The sequence below is a fragment of the Alternaria ethzedia genome, assembly GCF_023757985.1.
Source record: "Alternaria ethzedia strain BMP 0044 chromosome Unknown scaffold_34, whole genome shotgun sequence".
NCBI lineage: Eukaryota > Fungi > Ascomycota > Dothideomycetes > Pleosporales > Pleosporaceae > Alternaria > Alternaria ethzedia.
The window spans coordinates 18,404-33,097 of NW_026056227.1; the positions used below are offsets into that span (position 1 = coordinate 18,404).

The following is a 14,694-nucleotide window of genomic DNA, read 5'->3' on the forward strand; positions in this document are numbered from 1 at the left end:
GCAGAGATAGTTGAGCGTTCTGCGTTTGCAAGCGTCGCAAAAAAAGTTCGGGCTCGGGGGATCTGTGCTCAGCGCACCCCTGCAGCCTAAAAGTGGGGTCGCTGCAGCCGTCGCGACTGCGAACAGCTTGGATCTCCGAGTCGTGGCAAACATCACTCGGACGTCTACATCATCTCGAATTTTACCCATTTATCAACATTCAATGGTGTGTATGCAGCAAGATGCACACAAAATCTAGCCACCAGGATGCTCGCTAGCGCGTTGATAGCGCGTTGACAGCCTACCAGGCATCAGAGACGTTTGCGACAAACGAACATGGTCCAATGACGACTGGCCAAATGCGCCAATAGATGACACCAAGTCTCACACGGAGGCCGCTCTCTCATGTGATATTGTATAGGTCCTGATATAATACTGCTTACTACTTCTGCTAGCCTTATCCCATGGGATATCTAGGTATAGGCTGAGTAACATACCCATCTATCTGGCTCAAGCGTCCACGGTACCTAGATGCCAAATTACAGATCTCAGGCTACAATCTTCCTACTAAACGGCTGAGAAGCTTACCGTGAGTCACTGCCTGCCAATTGAAGCCAGGCATCCACAGCGCCTTCCGGTTCCATACCGCCAACCGACGTCAGCTGCAGCCTCAGCCTGATATAACTAGCCTTGTCAGTCACGATCCGGTTGAGGCTCCTTCTATACCACGCTTTTCACTCTTCAATCTACTTTACTTGGTCGCTGAATCACCACTCATCAACACTCGTACCACCACTCTCACTGACCACCTCACTCCACCATGCGTCGAGTACCACGAAGAGCAGCCTCACCCACCCCAACCACCCGAGTCCTCCGCTCGCAAACTAATCAAGCAGCTTCAGAAGCCCACGCCACCAAGGTCACCAAGCCCATCAAGAAGCGTCGCCCACGTGCAGATCCCTGGGCGAAGAAGCGCAAACCAAACCCCAACCCCAGACCGCGCAAGCCACCGCCCACCCACTTCACATGCCGCATCTGCATCGAAGAGCAACCCACCGATGAGTTTGTCAAATGGGTACCACCGAAGCGCGGCCGCTGGCAGCAACACCTAGACGTCCCCTTCACCTGCATCGCCCACCTAGCCCGGAACCCCAGCAAACGGAAAATCGACCCCGTCTGCAAGACATGTATCGGCAACTTCCTCTCCGCAAAGATGGACACGCTCGGTGTGCGCCAACTCGGCGCCGGCTGTCTAGAACCCGGTTGTACGGAGCCCTGGGACCACCACTTCATCCTACGCTACATGCCTCCCGGTGACGCGCTCGAGAAGTTCAACATGGAAATGCTGGAAGTGTGGAAAGAAACTGCGAGTCCTAAGCCAATGACCTGTCTTTCACCGACATGCACTGCGATCGGTTTGCCAGATGCGACGGCGGCTGGATACCCGCAAGTCGCGTGCAACGACTGTGCTTTCCGGTCTTGCGCCCAGTGTCTTGTCCCGTGGCACAAGGACGTTACGTGTGCGGAGTATGCGGCGAAGCATGTGGATGAGAAGATGAGTGATGCCGAGAAAGAGACACTCAAGCTCATGCAGGGTAAAGATGGAAAGAGGTGTCCGAATTGCCAGTTGGTTATCGAGAAGGATGGTGGCTGTGATAGCATGGTAAGACTCTATGTTCCGACTTCACAATACTTTGCTAACTTACGGATAGTTCTGCGTCGGATGCCACAAATACTTCAACTGGGCAAGTGCCGCTTCAGCGTTGACTGGCGCTAAGAAAGCCGAAGCTCCTTACATCCGCGACATGCCGTACTGGCTTCACGATGGTATGGTCGTGTGCGAGATGGACGGTATCAATGGACTGGACGGGACTACTGGTGCGGTTGCTGCGGCGTCAGACAGCATGGTAGAGGGATGAAGGGCAATCTTGAACTGGCGAGGCTATGACTGTTATGATTACGAAGGAATATGCATTATTAACATATTGTGTACTTGCGACATGGGTCCTGGCATGGAGTGTATTGGGTCTGGACATATGTTGTTAATGTCCAACAGTATTTTATAGCTGAACTTCAGCACATCACAATCACTCATACACAATGATGCCATCAATGGATCTGCCAGAGCACTTAGGCCCCAAATGGTGTAGATTTTTGGTTGTACAGAGTTTGCGTATTAGTTACAGAATCCCAGCTCGCAGCCACGAGTTTCCTCTCTTTCCCGGTGTTTGTAAAGCAAATTGATACTCCCTTCACTCTCTGTGACTCCAAATCGCGCGGACGAATACCACCTGTCCCGCTCGTCGTGAAACGCCATGTGATGCATTTTGAACGCCAACCAACGCCAACTGCAGAATGGGGGTGATGCATTATGGTAAAAGTGGGTGATCAAACCTTCTTGTAGTGTTTTTGTGACGCGCTCTGCGGCGGTCTTTTCCTACTTTTTTTTCTTTCTGGTTTTGTCTGTTAGAGGCCCTCGGATGTACGGATACGCACCTGCACCTGATGCGGCGTCGGATCGCAAGTCCGGAGGCGTCTCTAGTTCGATCGATAAAGACCCGTGTAATCAGGCAGGCAGGTTGCTAACGAGCCGTACCTTTTTCGGCGCGTGAGGAAGCAGCCGGAACTGAAGAGAAGAAGAATGTCAGAAACCCCAGGAATATCAAGTGAATGATGGAGAGTAGAGAAAAAGCGAACATGTGCTAGCTTAGCTGAAAGCGAACTTATGCTGCCGCTGGAGTAGCGACTCCATTGGTAGCCAGTTCGGCCTGTCGACGCTTTGCTGCCGAATGCTCGCTGTCCTGTATTAGCACAATCGTCAGCATAATGGCGTATGATTACTCTCGGGACGCGGGTGAGCGTCGAGAGGATTTAGTGAGGCGTGAGTCACGCACGTCAATGCCTGTATCGGCGAAGTGGCGCTTAGCACTTTTCGCGTCCTTCTTCTTCTTGTCTTTGCTAGGCTTTTTCGGTCGGGTCTCTCCTTCGACGAAGACATCATCGGGAAGCGCAGTGCTGACAAGTTAGCAATTGCCTTGGGAGTGGATGAGCGTTATACTCACTTGCGCGTATGGACCACCTTAACCGACATCACTTTGTCATCGTAAAGGTCGGAGTCGGTGATGTAGCTCCTGAATTGACTCACTGGGTAGGAGATGTCGAGCGACTTTGTAGCATCTACACCAAAGGTTAGCTGTGCAACATGCTGGATAATTTCGACAAACGTACCTGGGGGCAAAGTAAGACCAATGTAGAAGGTCGTCGTGTAGATGATATGCTGCTCGCCATTCGCTGGCTCAGTACCCTCAGCGGGAACTTCGGATGCCGGTATCATATACTCGAGAGAACCCTGCGTGACCTCATGGAACTGATCGTCTTTGCAGCGGTGGAAGCGTTCAAAGTAGTGAATGTACGGGCGGGCGGTGTCGATGCCCGTTTGTCCATCGTCGATGCCCTTGACAATATGACGGATCTTCGACTGTACCAGTCCGGAGAAGGTCGAGTTGGCTTCCTTAGTCCGACTCGCGGCAACGACACTGAGGTAGTATTTGTGGTCTTTGGTAAAGAAGGAGTGGCGCTCGAAGAGTGAATCCCAGTCCTTGGCGCCCGAAAAGATATGCTGTAGGATCTTGTCCGCTCGCCCGAACTCCTCCTTCATGATTCGCAGCGTCGATGGCATCACCGTATGTGTAGCGCACATGGAAGGAAAGGCGGGTGTGATGATGGGCATGAGGTGGGCGCGATCGCCGCCGTAGACCTGGGGATTCCACACCCGGAGACCCAAGTCGCCCTCTTCGATGTGCTTTAGCATAACAGGTCGCGGCCAGGTCCATTTGTACATCAAGCTGAAGAACTTGGAAACGATAGTAGCGCCGTTGGCCATGGGATACAGCTGGCAGATGCGCGCAACCATGATAGCCCACGCAACTCCGCCAGGGTATCCGAAGACTGCACCGTAGATGCCGCGGCGGTTTGACCAGAGTTTGATGGCCCTCAGCGCGTGTCGAAAGCTGACCTTTTGCGGCACCGCATCCAAGAGTTCGTTGGTGACTCGTGTGCCGTTCACACTCCGTGTTGCCGACTCGCCGAGACCTTCCAAATCCTTCTTCTCGATCGTCTCCATTGTTCTCGGTATCGACGATCTCTTCGGCAAGGACGCGAATAGCAGGTCTATGCTCACACCGCGATATTCCATCTTGATAATGGGGACAAAGGCATCTTCGACGGGCACGAATTCGGTGATGTCTTCGGCCTTGGACATCTCTCTGAAGGTCGGGGGGAAGTTTTTGAAGAATTCGTCGATGGTCACGAACTTGGGCGCGACAACGAGTGTATCGATATCCGATGTAGGACCGTGGACGCCGAGAGCGTAACTACCGAAGGTGAAGATCTTGCCGCCGGCGGCATCGAGGATAGGCTGCTGCACACCCTTCTGTTTGCCGACGCGACGGACAAACTCTTCGACGACCTTCTGGATGTGATCGATGACCTCCTCCCTGCGAAGATTAGCTTGGCGCGACTACGTGTTCAGGGACTGCCGTACCTTCTGCGGTTGCCCTCGGGAGTCTCGAAGACATTCTCAGTCTTCAGCGTCTCGATGAGTTTGTCGTTTAGCCGGATATCGTGTTCAGTCGGCGCGGCCTCTGATATGGCGCTGGTGACTCCAAACTGCCGGGTGGGCTTCTTCTGGCCGTCCATGGTGAAGGGTGAGAGAATCGGGGTTGAAAGGGTCGCGCGACTTCGGGGGTGCTGCGGCGAGCTGGCGCGGAAGAAGTCGCAATCGGGCGCGTGTCGGGGTGGATTGTCGTGAGAGACAGCTGGGAAATGAGTGTAATAAGAGATTCAGCGCTCCCACATGGCGACGCGACCTTTCCCGAGTTGAAGTCTGGAAAGTGAATGCACAGCAATCAGAAGTCGAGGATGCATCCGTCTTTCGAGCAGCCCGTTGCCAAGGCGCTAGAGCGCCACTGTGGCTCATCTTAGAAGCGGCGGCATTCACCCGTCGCCATCGCAACATTGGCAAACCTTGCCAACTCAACATCACCATCGCCTAACATGGCGAGACAATTACCCTTGCATCTCTCCCACAAGAGTGCGCTAGTGCTATTGCCTCCCGCTAATGTCGCTGCACCTATCGAAGGCGTCCGACGCACGCACGACAAGAATTTCGAGCGATGGCCTGCGCATATAAACCTGCTATACCCTTTCCTATCGTCACCTTCTGAAACTAGCGGGCAAGGCGAGGACTCGCACTCGTCTCTCAAGCCTGAAATACGTGTCCGTATCGCAAGAGCCGTTCGAGACATACGATCATTCCACATAACGCTCAATGCGGATCCACCCGGGTTCTTCAGCCACGGCAAAGGGGGCAGCAAAACAGTCTGGCTAGGTCCTACTACAGACAATGTCCAACGGCTTCAAGCAGTTCTGCAACAGGAATTTGCTGAAGTAAATGCAGATCGGCGGCCCTTCGTCCCTCACCTTTCTGTAGGACAGGTGAAGAGTGAGGTCCGCCTGGATGAACTCCGCACACTGATTAGAAAGAGAATAGCGGAACATCTGGATCACAGCCCAAATGATGAAGTCATGCCTGCAGCTTTGGACTGGCATGTTGATCAAGTATGTGTTATTCAACGTAATACCTACAATGATCGTTTCAAGGTAGTCGAGACTATCAAGCTGGGAAAGCAGTAGCATCGTTTGCGAGATCAGTTCTTCGAAAAGAACTCCCGGATTTGGGCATCCAACCATTTCACGTCTTCGGTCGACTGCCCTGGTCCGCCGGCCCTAAGTTGCTTGTCAGCTTCAAGTGTTCGATACATCCGGAGATGCAAACCTACCAGTGGCCCCAGATAGATGGAAAAACCCTCAATGTTCCCACGCCTGGCTTCATGTTCTGAACCTCGATTTCCGAATCTTCTGGTGGGAAATACAGATCTGTCTTCGCTGGCAGGACAAGTGTCTTCGCTTTGATACCCTTCATCGCTTTCTCAAAATCGCCATTATACGGTTCTTGCTGCGAGCAGTCACCAGCTTGCCATGTATGCGCCATGACCAGCATATTCTCTGGGTCTTTCGAGAGCGCCCAAGCTTCCCAGAAGTTGACAAGAAAGTCGTCCAGATTCTTGAATCCAAGCGTGGGTGCTGTCTCATACAGCTTTTCACGATAGAATGCTTGTGAGAACCCCCAGCCAGCATAAACGCGTCCAAGAGCCTTCAATCCGACCTCTCGGTTCGAGGATGCGAATTGCGCTGTTTTGCCTTGAGCAGCTAGAAGACTCGGCTTCGCAACTCCTGCTGAACTTGTTCCTATTGCAGCGTACAAGGCGCTCTTGACGCCTTCTAGGAAGACCTGGTTATGCAAGCTCGTCTTTGCACTTCCACAGAACGGTACCGCGAGGTCCATAAAGTCGGGGAACTGCGTAGCCCACTGGTACGTCTGTCCTGCACCCATAGACCAACCAAGGACTGCACGAGCATGCTTTACACCAAGATGTTTAGTGACGAGCTCATGCTGCGCTCTCACGTTGTCGTAGAACAGCACTTCTGGAAACGGGCGCAAACCTGGCATGTTGGATGGTGAAGATGACTGCCCGTTGCCGAATAAAGCAGGCATGATGATGTAGTATTCAGAAGGGTTTAGTGTCTTGTCAGAACCCGTCAGCCAGATGTTGTCGGAAATCGCTACATCATCGCATTAGCAGCTGTTCAGTAATGCTTAATTGGGGCTGCACATACTCCCTGAATACCATGTTGGATATATGATCGCAGGTAGCGATGGGTCACCTAATGTCTTGTAGGCGATGAAAGCGTCTGGAATCTCTCCACCCGACTTGAGCTTGAAGTTGCCCAACTTGTAGGTTTGGTAATCATCGCTTGTAGACATGCTCGTATCTAGAAAGAAGGGATATAATGTTATTTTAGGCAACTATAGGAGCGAAGGTCCATTTACCACCATCCAGAGATATGCACAATCACGCTGCCTATCTATCATCGCCATGCCCCTCAGTTCCAGCTTCCGTGGTAGACCCTGCCACTAAGCTCTGGCGTGGTTATCGTTCGTGGCGGGGTAGCTGAGAGATATGGTGGGGTACATGACGTTGACAACCCCGTCCCTTGCGGCAAATCGCCGTGTGTACCCGTCAGAATGGCCATGGCCAAACCTTCTGTACGGCCCAGAAACATATATCTTCTAGTAGCCTCGATGCAAATAGAACTTCTTAGTTTCAAGCGGCCTACCAAGGTTCCTACGATGGCGGCTCAAAAAGCCTCGGTGGGCATTCCGCGGCCGCCCCTTGTGCAATTGCAGGCTCGGAATTATATCCGCTATTTGCCGTAGAGCACTTTTTTGCGCGATTGATCATCTTTTACTAAACGGCAGTTGCACCCATACCTAGGTATCGATATAAAGACATCGTTCCCGTGATCATCAGTATAGCACAATTCTTCACCTGAATCACAACACTCAAACTCCAGACCTCATCATGGCAACCGGACGAGCAGATGCCGAAAAGGAGATAAAACGCAACCCACATGGCGACTTCAAAGCAGTCGAAGCCTCGCGCCCACCCTTCGACACATCCTCCTCCTTCCACTACACGCAAACCCCGAAACCCAATTGGACACCTGGTTCCGGTCCCAACGAGCCCTCCAGCTTGCAAAAGGCGCACCGCTCCATCAACCCCTACGAAGAAGGCCGACCCGTAGTACACAACTACAAGCTGCTCATCTCCGCCATTGTCCCCCGCCCAATTGGCTTCGTCTCAACAATCAGCGCAGATGGAAAAAGCACGAACCTCGCTCCGTTCAGCTACTTCAACCTCGTGAACCACGACCCACCAATGTTCGTCCTTGGGTTCGCGGGGGGCATGGACAAGGCTAAGGATACGCTGAAGAATCTGGTTGATACCAAAGAAGCTGTTATCAACATCATCACGGAGGAGTACGTCGAGGCGGCGAATTACACGAGCATCAATGCGCCGGCTGATGTGAGTGAATGGGCGTTTAGCGGGCTGCATGCCGAGAAGAGTAAGTTTGTCAAGCCGGATCGTGTCAAGGAGGCTGTGTTTAGTATTGAGGGAAAACTGGTGAATACTGTGGAGTGGACGAGTAAGAACCCTGCTACGCCGGATAAGAAGACGGGTGTGACTGCGTTTGTGGAGGGTGTCAACTTTTGGGTCAGGGAGGATGCTGTTGATGAGCAGGGTGTGCTTGTTGATCCTGCTGTAAGTATTGAGTGTGAAGATTGTGGGTGTTGGAGGTTACTAATGCTGGACAGGTTCTCAAGCCGATATCTAGGTTGGGCGGTATTACGTATGCGAGGTCGACGCAGGGGTTTGAGCTGCCGAGACCGGAGTACGAGGAGGTTACTAAGGATCCTGAGGTTGCGAAGTTGGCGAAGCCGAAGGGTGAAGGGCAGTAGGGAGTCTTATCGTGGCCGCGGGGCAATAGACATGTACTGTGTGCGTGGAAAGAGGGATGGCATAGACGCAAGGGTATAGACGAGTAAATACATGGCGCATACAACAAGAGATCACCTAACGGGAAGAGCGTCCTGTCGTTCGCAGCTCATAACTGTGCAGAAAAGAAGCAGAGGTATCATAACTAAAACTCGTCTACAAATTCGGATGTCGTTCCGCCTCACGTGGAAATCTCATCCCTAGCCAAGGGGAGCCCAATGAAGAAATTTAGACGACCTGCCCTGTACATCCTACTCCTCTAATCCAACTTCAACCTTTCGTCCCAACGCTTACAAGGCCATGACACCGGCGAAAGCGGCAGCAAAACCAGCGCCCATCACGCCAACTACGTTGGCCACGGCGGCACCGGTTCCGGTCGCAGACGCACTCGCACCTGTCGCGGACGCACCACTGGCACCAGCTCCAGTGGTAGTAGCAAGAGTGCCGTTCTCGCCGAGGATAGCCTGGTTGACCAGCCTCTGCACCTCTTGGTTGTACTTGTCGTAGTAGCTCTTCACATCGCTGGGAAGCGCGCTGTACCAGGCCGGTGTCTCGGAGAGGGTCTCGAGCGCGCCAACTTCGGTAACGCCGCTGGGAATCGAGTATGAAGCAGTCGCAACAAAGGATTTGAGACCATCGTGAGCGGATTTGGCGGCAGCGAGGTTGGAGGCTTGGGTGAGGGATGCGAGGCCCGTCTCGACTACGTTCAACACGGACGAAGCGTAACCGTCGATCTTAATATCGTGGATCAGCATTGATTACACAAGGTAATGGGTGGGGTAGACTGGAACATACATCGGTGAGAATGTTGAGGTTGGTGGGGAACGGTGTGGTGATGATAGCGAATTCTGCGACAGCAGTGCCAGCAACGGCAGTGAGGAGAGCGAGGTTCTTGAACTGCATGGTAACGGTAATTGCGAAAGTTGTGGAGAACGTTGGTAAAGAACAGGTGAACAGTGCCGTCTAAAGTTGAAACTAAGATCGAAGAATGACAGAAATAGCGATTGACAGAAGCAAGAGCGAGGACCTAGGAGCAACGAAACGCGTATGAGAGCAGGCAGCATCCACTTTATGTATACTTCAATTTGTGCATCAACACCCGAACGCGTATACTCCGCCACGAAACTCGGCTCCAGCGCATGGGTAATAATGTCGTGTCAGCCCGTCATCTTCGCTGTTCTTGCGCCATGCCGTGGTATTTTTGTTTTTAGTAACGAAAACCGTTGAGCGCCTTGCAGGTAAGCTGAAGATCTGTCAAACGGTGCCCCCCAACATGATCGTCAGGTCAACGCAAACCATCAATCGGGGGACCCACAAGCAAAAGATCAACGACACGCGTTCGATGTGCAAACTGCGATGAGGGCCACAATCTCAGGGTGTTTCGGATGATATTCAGGGGGGCGGTTATCTTGGATTCGGTGCGGGAATGTTTGGGACGGCCTAGGCCTCGTTTAGAGTGGGTTGCATTAGGGCCCACTTTGGCCCCGAACAAGCTTTTTCCCTCAATCGTCCCAATTAGCTGACAGCGAGGCCTCCCACTAGATCTATAAATACGCTCAACACAATTTCACAGCCTCGATATTCGAGGCGACGATTTCTCACCTAGTCTAATCAACTTCTCGTACAGCCGTCGTGGTTGTGATGCCTTCGCCGCTGGACTTCTTTCCTGTGATTTCGCGTTCTTCGCTGGAAGAAATGCTCTCGGCTTGCGCGCTGTGAGGGGGGCTGCTCTTGCTTTCTTTCCACCCTAGGAAGCCGAAACCGATGATGACGACGAGCCAGTATAGGTTGTATGAGATGACGGAGCCGTAGGTCGCGCTGTTTTGCCAGCCGAAAAGAGAGTTGAAGATACCCCAACTGAGCCGAAGTTGTCAGCGAGAGAATATCTGAATGGGAGTGCATGACTTACCCGCCATCGCCGTTTTCCAATGGTGAGCAACACTGATGTAGCAGTCAGCATACGATCTTCGGCTACTGTCAGAACAAAGACCTACGTTTACGTGCCACACACTCTTCCTGATATCGTAGCTACCAGGACCGGCACCGGCTTCTGCAGCACCCTCGCCAGCGAGCTTGACCCAGGCATTCTGTTCGAGATTCCAGACACCTTTGGAGAACAGACCCGCTGCAACCAGGTAGAGGAAGCACGTCGAGATGACGAGGAAGATTTGTAGCGAAGTCTTGTTGCCGCCCTTGTAGATGAGAAATCCGACCAAGGCACCCGCACCGAGACCACAGAGTACGGCGAGAGGGAAGCTGGTCGCTGGCGCACCGAGTCCGACACCTGCGATAAACCTGATGGACTGTTCAGCTCTGCGATGTAGAGACAAGACTGAAGTAACTTACAGCACTGCTTCGATGCCTTCGCGAAGCACAGTAACGAAAGGCAGGATGAACATGGCGTACTTTTCCGACCATCGCTTTAACCTACCCTTGATTGGTAGTTTCGAATCCTTTTGCTCCAGTACTTTGGAAATCTTCACACGCCATTTGTCTTGGAGTTTGCTAACGCGGAGCAGAGCAGCTCCCATCATAGTGATGATGACACTTGCGAGGATTGCGAAGGCGCCTTCCCAAATGTTTTCTGCAGCTTCGAAGGCATTGCGTCCAGCAGTGTAGAAGGTGCCAATGACGCCGGCGCAGATGACCAAGCAGATCAGAACACCCGCCCCAACGCCATACCAGACCTGGCGTACGAGTCGTTTGTGGACTGTCGCGTCATGTTCTGGGCCGAGGGTTTGCTTGAGGAATGCGAGGAGCACCGAGACGATGATGCTCGTTTCTAGACACTCGCGGAAGCAAATGAAGAAGACTTGATCAGTGTTAGCAATGATGGCGTGGTCTGCACCGCAAGGTGGAAGCCGACTGTTCTCGCATACATACCTGGCACAGCAAAGACGTTCGGCATCTTGAGGGACCTTGAGACTGTCAAAGTTGCGTTATTTCTTACCCTCACTGGGTATTTGATAAAGAACAAAGGACGGATCTAATCAGATGGGTGGACATGCAGCGACTCCCGAAGCTGAGGGTGGCTAACACGCGCCTGCCGTTCGTGTCGATAGCGTTAGACAAGAGCCGAAGTTCGGGCATGCACGACGACCCTGCCTCTTAATTTGAGTTTCTCCCGGTATCACGACGGACCGATCATGCTTCAGCTTTGTGCTGCGTCGGCTGCGACTCCGACTGCGATATCTCTGGTTGTCCTCTCCTGGCGATAGGCATCTACACCCAACCTCAGTCCCATTTCTCCTCTCTGTTTCCGACCACAGATGCTCCAATACCCTCTCAAACCTCCGAGTTATCTGATCCGCACCTTCACATGCCCAGCACGCCAAATCCAATCAAGACTTCGTGGCGCGGACTAGCGCAGGCTTATTGGTCCTTCGGCGCCGTCGCTTACCCCAGACCCTGGCCGATCATGGTCCAGATTATCAGATGGACCGATAACACCCGGTGAATGTCACCCCACAGCAAATCAAGCTCGACAAACTCGCTAGTCGTTACCCAAGACGTGGAAAATTCAATCTGATACTGGGATGATCAAACACGTCAGGCCGAGGTAAGTCTAGTTCGTGAGGGAAAAACACAGAAGCCCCGCTTTGCGACACTTTGTGGCCGCCTTCAGACCGTCGAGAACATGGGCTCATGATCTGATAACTCGGCGCCGAAGCATGCGGGCTTGAGACGGTGGAGGCTAAATGCTTAGAGAGTCTTATCTGATCTCCGCACGTCGGATCTTACGTCCTGCGTCTGACGAGAGTGTTCTTGCATCGGCACTAACGTGGGTGTAGCACATGAACTTCCTTAGTACAGTCGTACTCACAGCAGCCTGATCATCAGCGACGAGGTCTGACTGCATCTGATCCTCAGCACTCGCTTCGTGCGCCATCATGGCACTCTCAATATCGAGCCTCCTCCTTCCGCTCTCCCTACTACTATCAGTCACTACCTGCGCGACCGTCACATATGACTTCGACATAGCATGGACTTATGCGAACCCCGATGGGCAGGGAACGCGCCCAGTTATTGGCATCAACGGCCAATGGCCTTTACCACCCATCGTAGTCACGAAAGGCGATCAGGTCATCGTCAACGCAAAGAACTCTCTAGGAAATGAGTCGACGAGTCTACATTTCCATGGCCTGTACATGAATGGAACTACGCATATGGACGGCCCTGTTGCTGTCACACAATGCGGTATCCCTCCAGGCAGCTCCTTCACATACAACTTCACCGTGAGTTGCGCAGCCTCTGATGGATAGTCATTGCAGTCTTTAACCTAACTAGGTCGACCAACCCGGCACATATTGGTACCACAGCCATGAGCGCGGCCAATACCCAGATGGTCTTCGTGGCCCTCTCATTGTGCATGATCCCGAAGACCCATTCAAAGATCTCTACGACGAAGAAGTCGTCATAACACTTTCTGATTGGTACCACGATCTCATGCACAATCTCTTGGACGAATTCATCAACATCGCCAATCCTTCCGGCGCGGAGCCCGTCCCTCAAGCCGCATTGCTCAATGACACTCAAAACTTAACTGTCGCCATCCAGCCGGGAAAGACATATCTCTTCCGCTTGGTCAACATGGGTGCCTTCGCTGCCCAGTACGTCTGGTTCGAGGATCATACCATGCGCGTTGTCGAGGTCGATGGCGTGTACACGGAACCCATGGAGGCAGATATGATCTACCTGACCGCAGCGCAGCGGTATAGTGTTCTCGTCACTGCCAAGAACGACACCAATTCCAACTTCGCTTTCGTAGGAAGCATGGACCAGGATCTGTTCGATGCTATACCCGATGGGCTGAATCCCAATGTCACGGGATGGCTTGTTTATGATGACAAAAAGGATATGCCTGCCGCGAAGAAGATATCAGAATTTGAGCCTTTTGATGATTTCGCTTTGGTACCGCACGATAAGGAAGAGCTGTTTGATCATGTTGATCGGTCTATCACGCTGGACTTGAAAATGGATAACCTCGACGATGGAGCAAATTAGTGAGTCGCTGATCTACTGTCTCATGCTTGGACTTGGACTACTAGGAACTAACATTCGTCAGCGCTTTCTTCAACGACGTAACTTACGTCATCCCCAAGGTACCCACCTTGTACACCGTCCTCTCCACCGGGCCCAACGCAACCAACCCCACCATCTACGGCAGCAACACAAACGCGTTCGTACTTGCTCAGAACGAAGTTGTAGAGATCGTACTAAACAATGATGACCCTGGAAAGTGCGTATATCAGTCAAAGTGTAGATGATGCATTCATACTAACACCCATTCCCAGACACCCCTTCCATCTCCACGGCCACGCCTTCCAAGTCGTAACCCGCAGCGACGACGACGCAGGCTTCTACGACCCCACCAACACAACAACACCCCCCTCAACACCCATGCGACGCGACACCGTCCTCGTCCGACCAAACGGACACATCGTGCTGCGTTTCCGATCTGACAACCCTGGTAAGAAACCTTCCCATAGATACCACAATCTGCGTTTCCCCAACGACATCGCCTTTGCGTGTTTCCATAATTCAGCATACTGACATCCCCCCAAGGTGTCTGGCTCTTCCATTGCCACATAGAATGGCACGTAGCCTCCGGGCTAACCGCCACAATGATCGAAGCCCCGCTCGCCGTCCAAGCCCAACTCTCCCCTTCTTCCTCCAACAACGCGATCCCGCAATCGCATTGGGACGTGTGTGAGACGGGTCATGTACCCACGCAGGGAAACGCAGCGGGCAACACGGTTGATTACGAGGATCTGAGCGGTGAGAACAAGAGTCCGGGGCGGTTACCGGAGGGGTTCACGGCGAGGGGGATTGTGGCGTTGGTGTTTAGTTGTTTGAGTGCGTTTGGCGGGATGGGGGTTATTGGGTGGTATGGGTTGAAGCCTATTCAGGGGTGAGAAGGGAGGGGTGGGTGTGGGATGAGAGTGGATTTGATGGATCTATGATACCAAACAGATGGGTGTGGATATGATAGCTAGCATGGCTTACAGCTTGAAGATGTTGTAGGGTAACGAAGTCTCACTGACGCGACATACTCTTCTACAGCGTTAATGGATGATACTCAGGGAAGTAAGTGAGCAATTGAGTCTGTTTTTGATGATACTCCGGTGAGTGACTTCAAGTACAGACTCAATTGCTCACTTCCTTCCCTAATTATTATCTACTACCCTATATCACCACCTCTGTATGAAACCTCATACAGCGTTAATGGATGATAATCAGAGAAGTAAGTGAGCAA

At 52.5% G+C, this 14,694-nt stretch overlaps 7 protein-coding genes across 7 annotated transcripts; 3 read left to right on the forward strand and 4 right to left on the reverse strand.

The window, feature by feature from the left end:
• Positions 1-799: 799 nt before the first annotated feature.
• On the forward strand, positions 800-1,898 carry J4E87_009298 (uncharacterized protein; the record flags this gene model as incomplete). The annotated part of the gene is made up of 2 exons (XM_049380875.1): positions 800-1,642; positions 1,692-1,898. The coding sequence occupies 2 exons, from the start codon at positions 800-802 to the stop codon at positions 1,896-1,898; spliced, it is 1,050 nt and encodes a 349-aa protein (XP_049229301.1).
• Positions 1,899-2,816: 918 nt separating this feature from the next.
• Positions 2,817-4,677, reverse strand: J4E87_009299 (uncharacterized protein; the record flags this gene model as incomplete). The annotated part of the gene is made up of 4 exons (XM_049380876.1): positions 2,817-2,994; positions 3,042-3,156; positions 3,208-4,475; positions 4,523-4,677. The coding sequence occupies 4 exons, from the start codon at positions 4,675-4,677 to the stop codon at positions 2,817-2,819; spliced, it is 1,716 nt and encodes a 571-aa protein (XP_049229302.1).
• Positions 4,678-5,687: 1,010 nt separating this feature from the next.
• J4E87_009300 (uncharacterized protein) lies at positions 5,688-6,865 on the reverse strand (the record flags this gene model as incomplete). The annotated part of the gene is made up of 3 exons (XM_049380877.1): positions 5,688-5,766; positions 5,820-6,663; positions 6,718-6,865. 3 exons carry the CDS (start codon positions 6,863-6,865, stop codon positions 5,688-5,690), a joined length of 1,071 nt encoding a protein of 356 aa, XP_049229303.1.
• Positions 6,866-7,463: 598 nt separating this feature from the next.
• On the forward strand, positions 7,464-8,401 carry J4E87_009301 (uncharacterized protein; the record flags this gene model as incomplete). The annotated part of the gene is made up of 2 exons (XM_049380878.1): positions 7,464-8,204; positions 8,258-8,401. The coding sequence occupies 2 exons, from the start codon at positions 7,464-7,466 to the stop codon at positions 8,399-8,401; spliced, it is 885 nt and encodes a 294-aa protein (XP_049229304.1).
• Positions 8,402-8,728: 327 nt separating this feature from the next.
• J4E87_009302 (uncharacterized protein) lies at positions 8,729-9,341 on the reverse strand (the record flags this gene model as incomplete). Its single annotated transcript, XM_049380879.1, has 2 exons — positions 8,729-9,172; positions 9,234-9,341. 2 exons carry the CDS (start codon positions 9,339-9,341, stop codon positions 8,729-8,731), a joined length of 552 nt encoding a protein of 183 aa, XP_049229305.1.
• Positions 9,342-10,045: 704 nt separating this feature from the next.
• On the reverse strand, positions 10,046-11,346 carry J4E87_009303 (uncharacterized protein; the record flags this gene model as incomplete). The annotated part of the gene is made up of 5 exons (XM_049380880.1): positions 10,046-10,295; positions 10,348-10,379; positions 10,433-10,733; positions 10,785-11,250; positions 11,322-11,346. 5 exons carry the CDS (start codon positions 11,344-11,346, stop codon positions 10,046-10,048), a joined length of 1,074 nt encoding a protein of 357 aa, XP_049229306.1.
• A 982-nt stretch (positions 11,347-12,328) lies between these two features.
• On the forward strand, positions 12,329-14,353 carry J4E87_009304 (uncharacterized protein; the record flags this gene model as incomplete). The annotated part of the gene is made up of 5 exons (XM_049380881.1): positions 12,329-12,673; positions 12,726-13,441; positions 13,504-13,677; positions 13,733-13,908; positions 14,031-14,353. The coding sequence occupies 5 exons, from the start codon at positions 12,329-12,331 to the stop codon at positions 14,351-14,353; spliced, it is 1,734 nt and encodes a 577-aa protein (XP_049229307.1).
• Between the last annotated feature and the right edge of the window lie 341 nt (positions 14,354-14,694).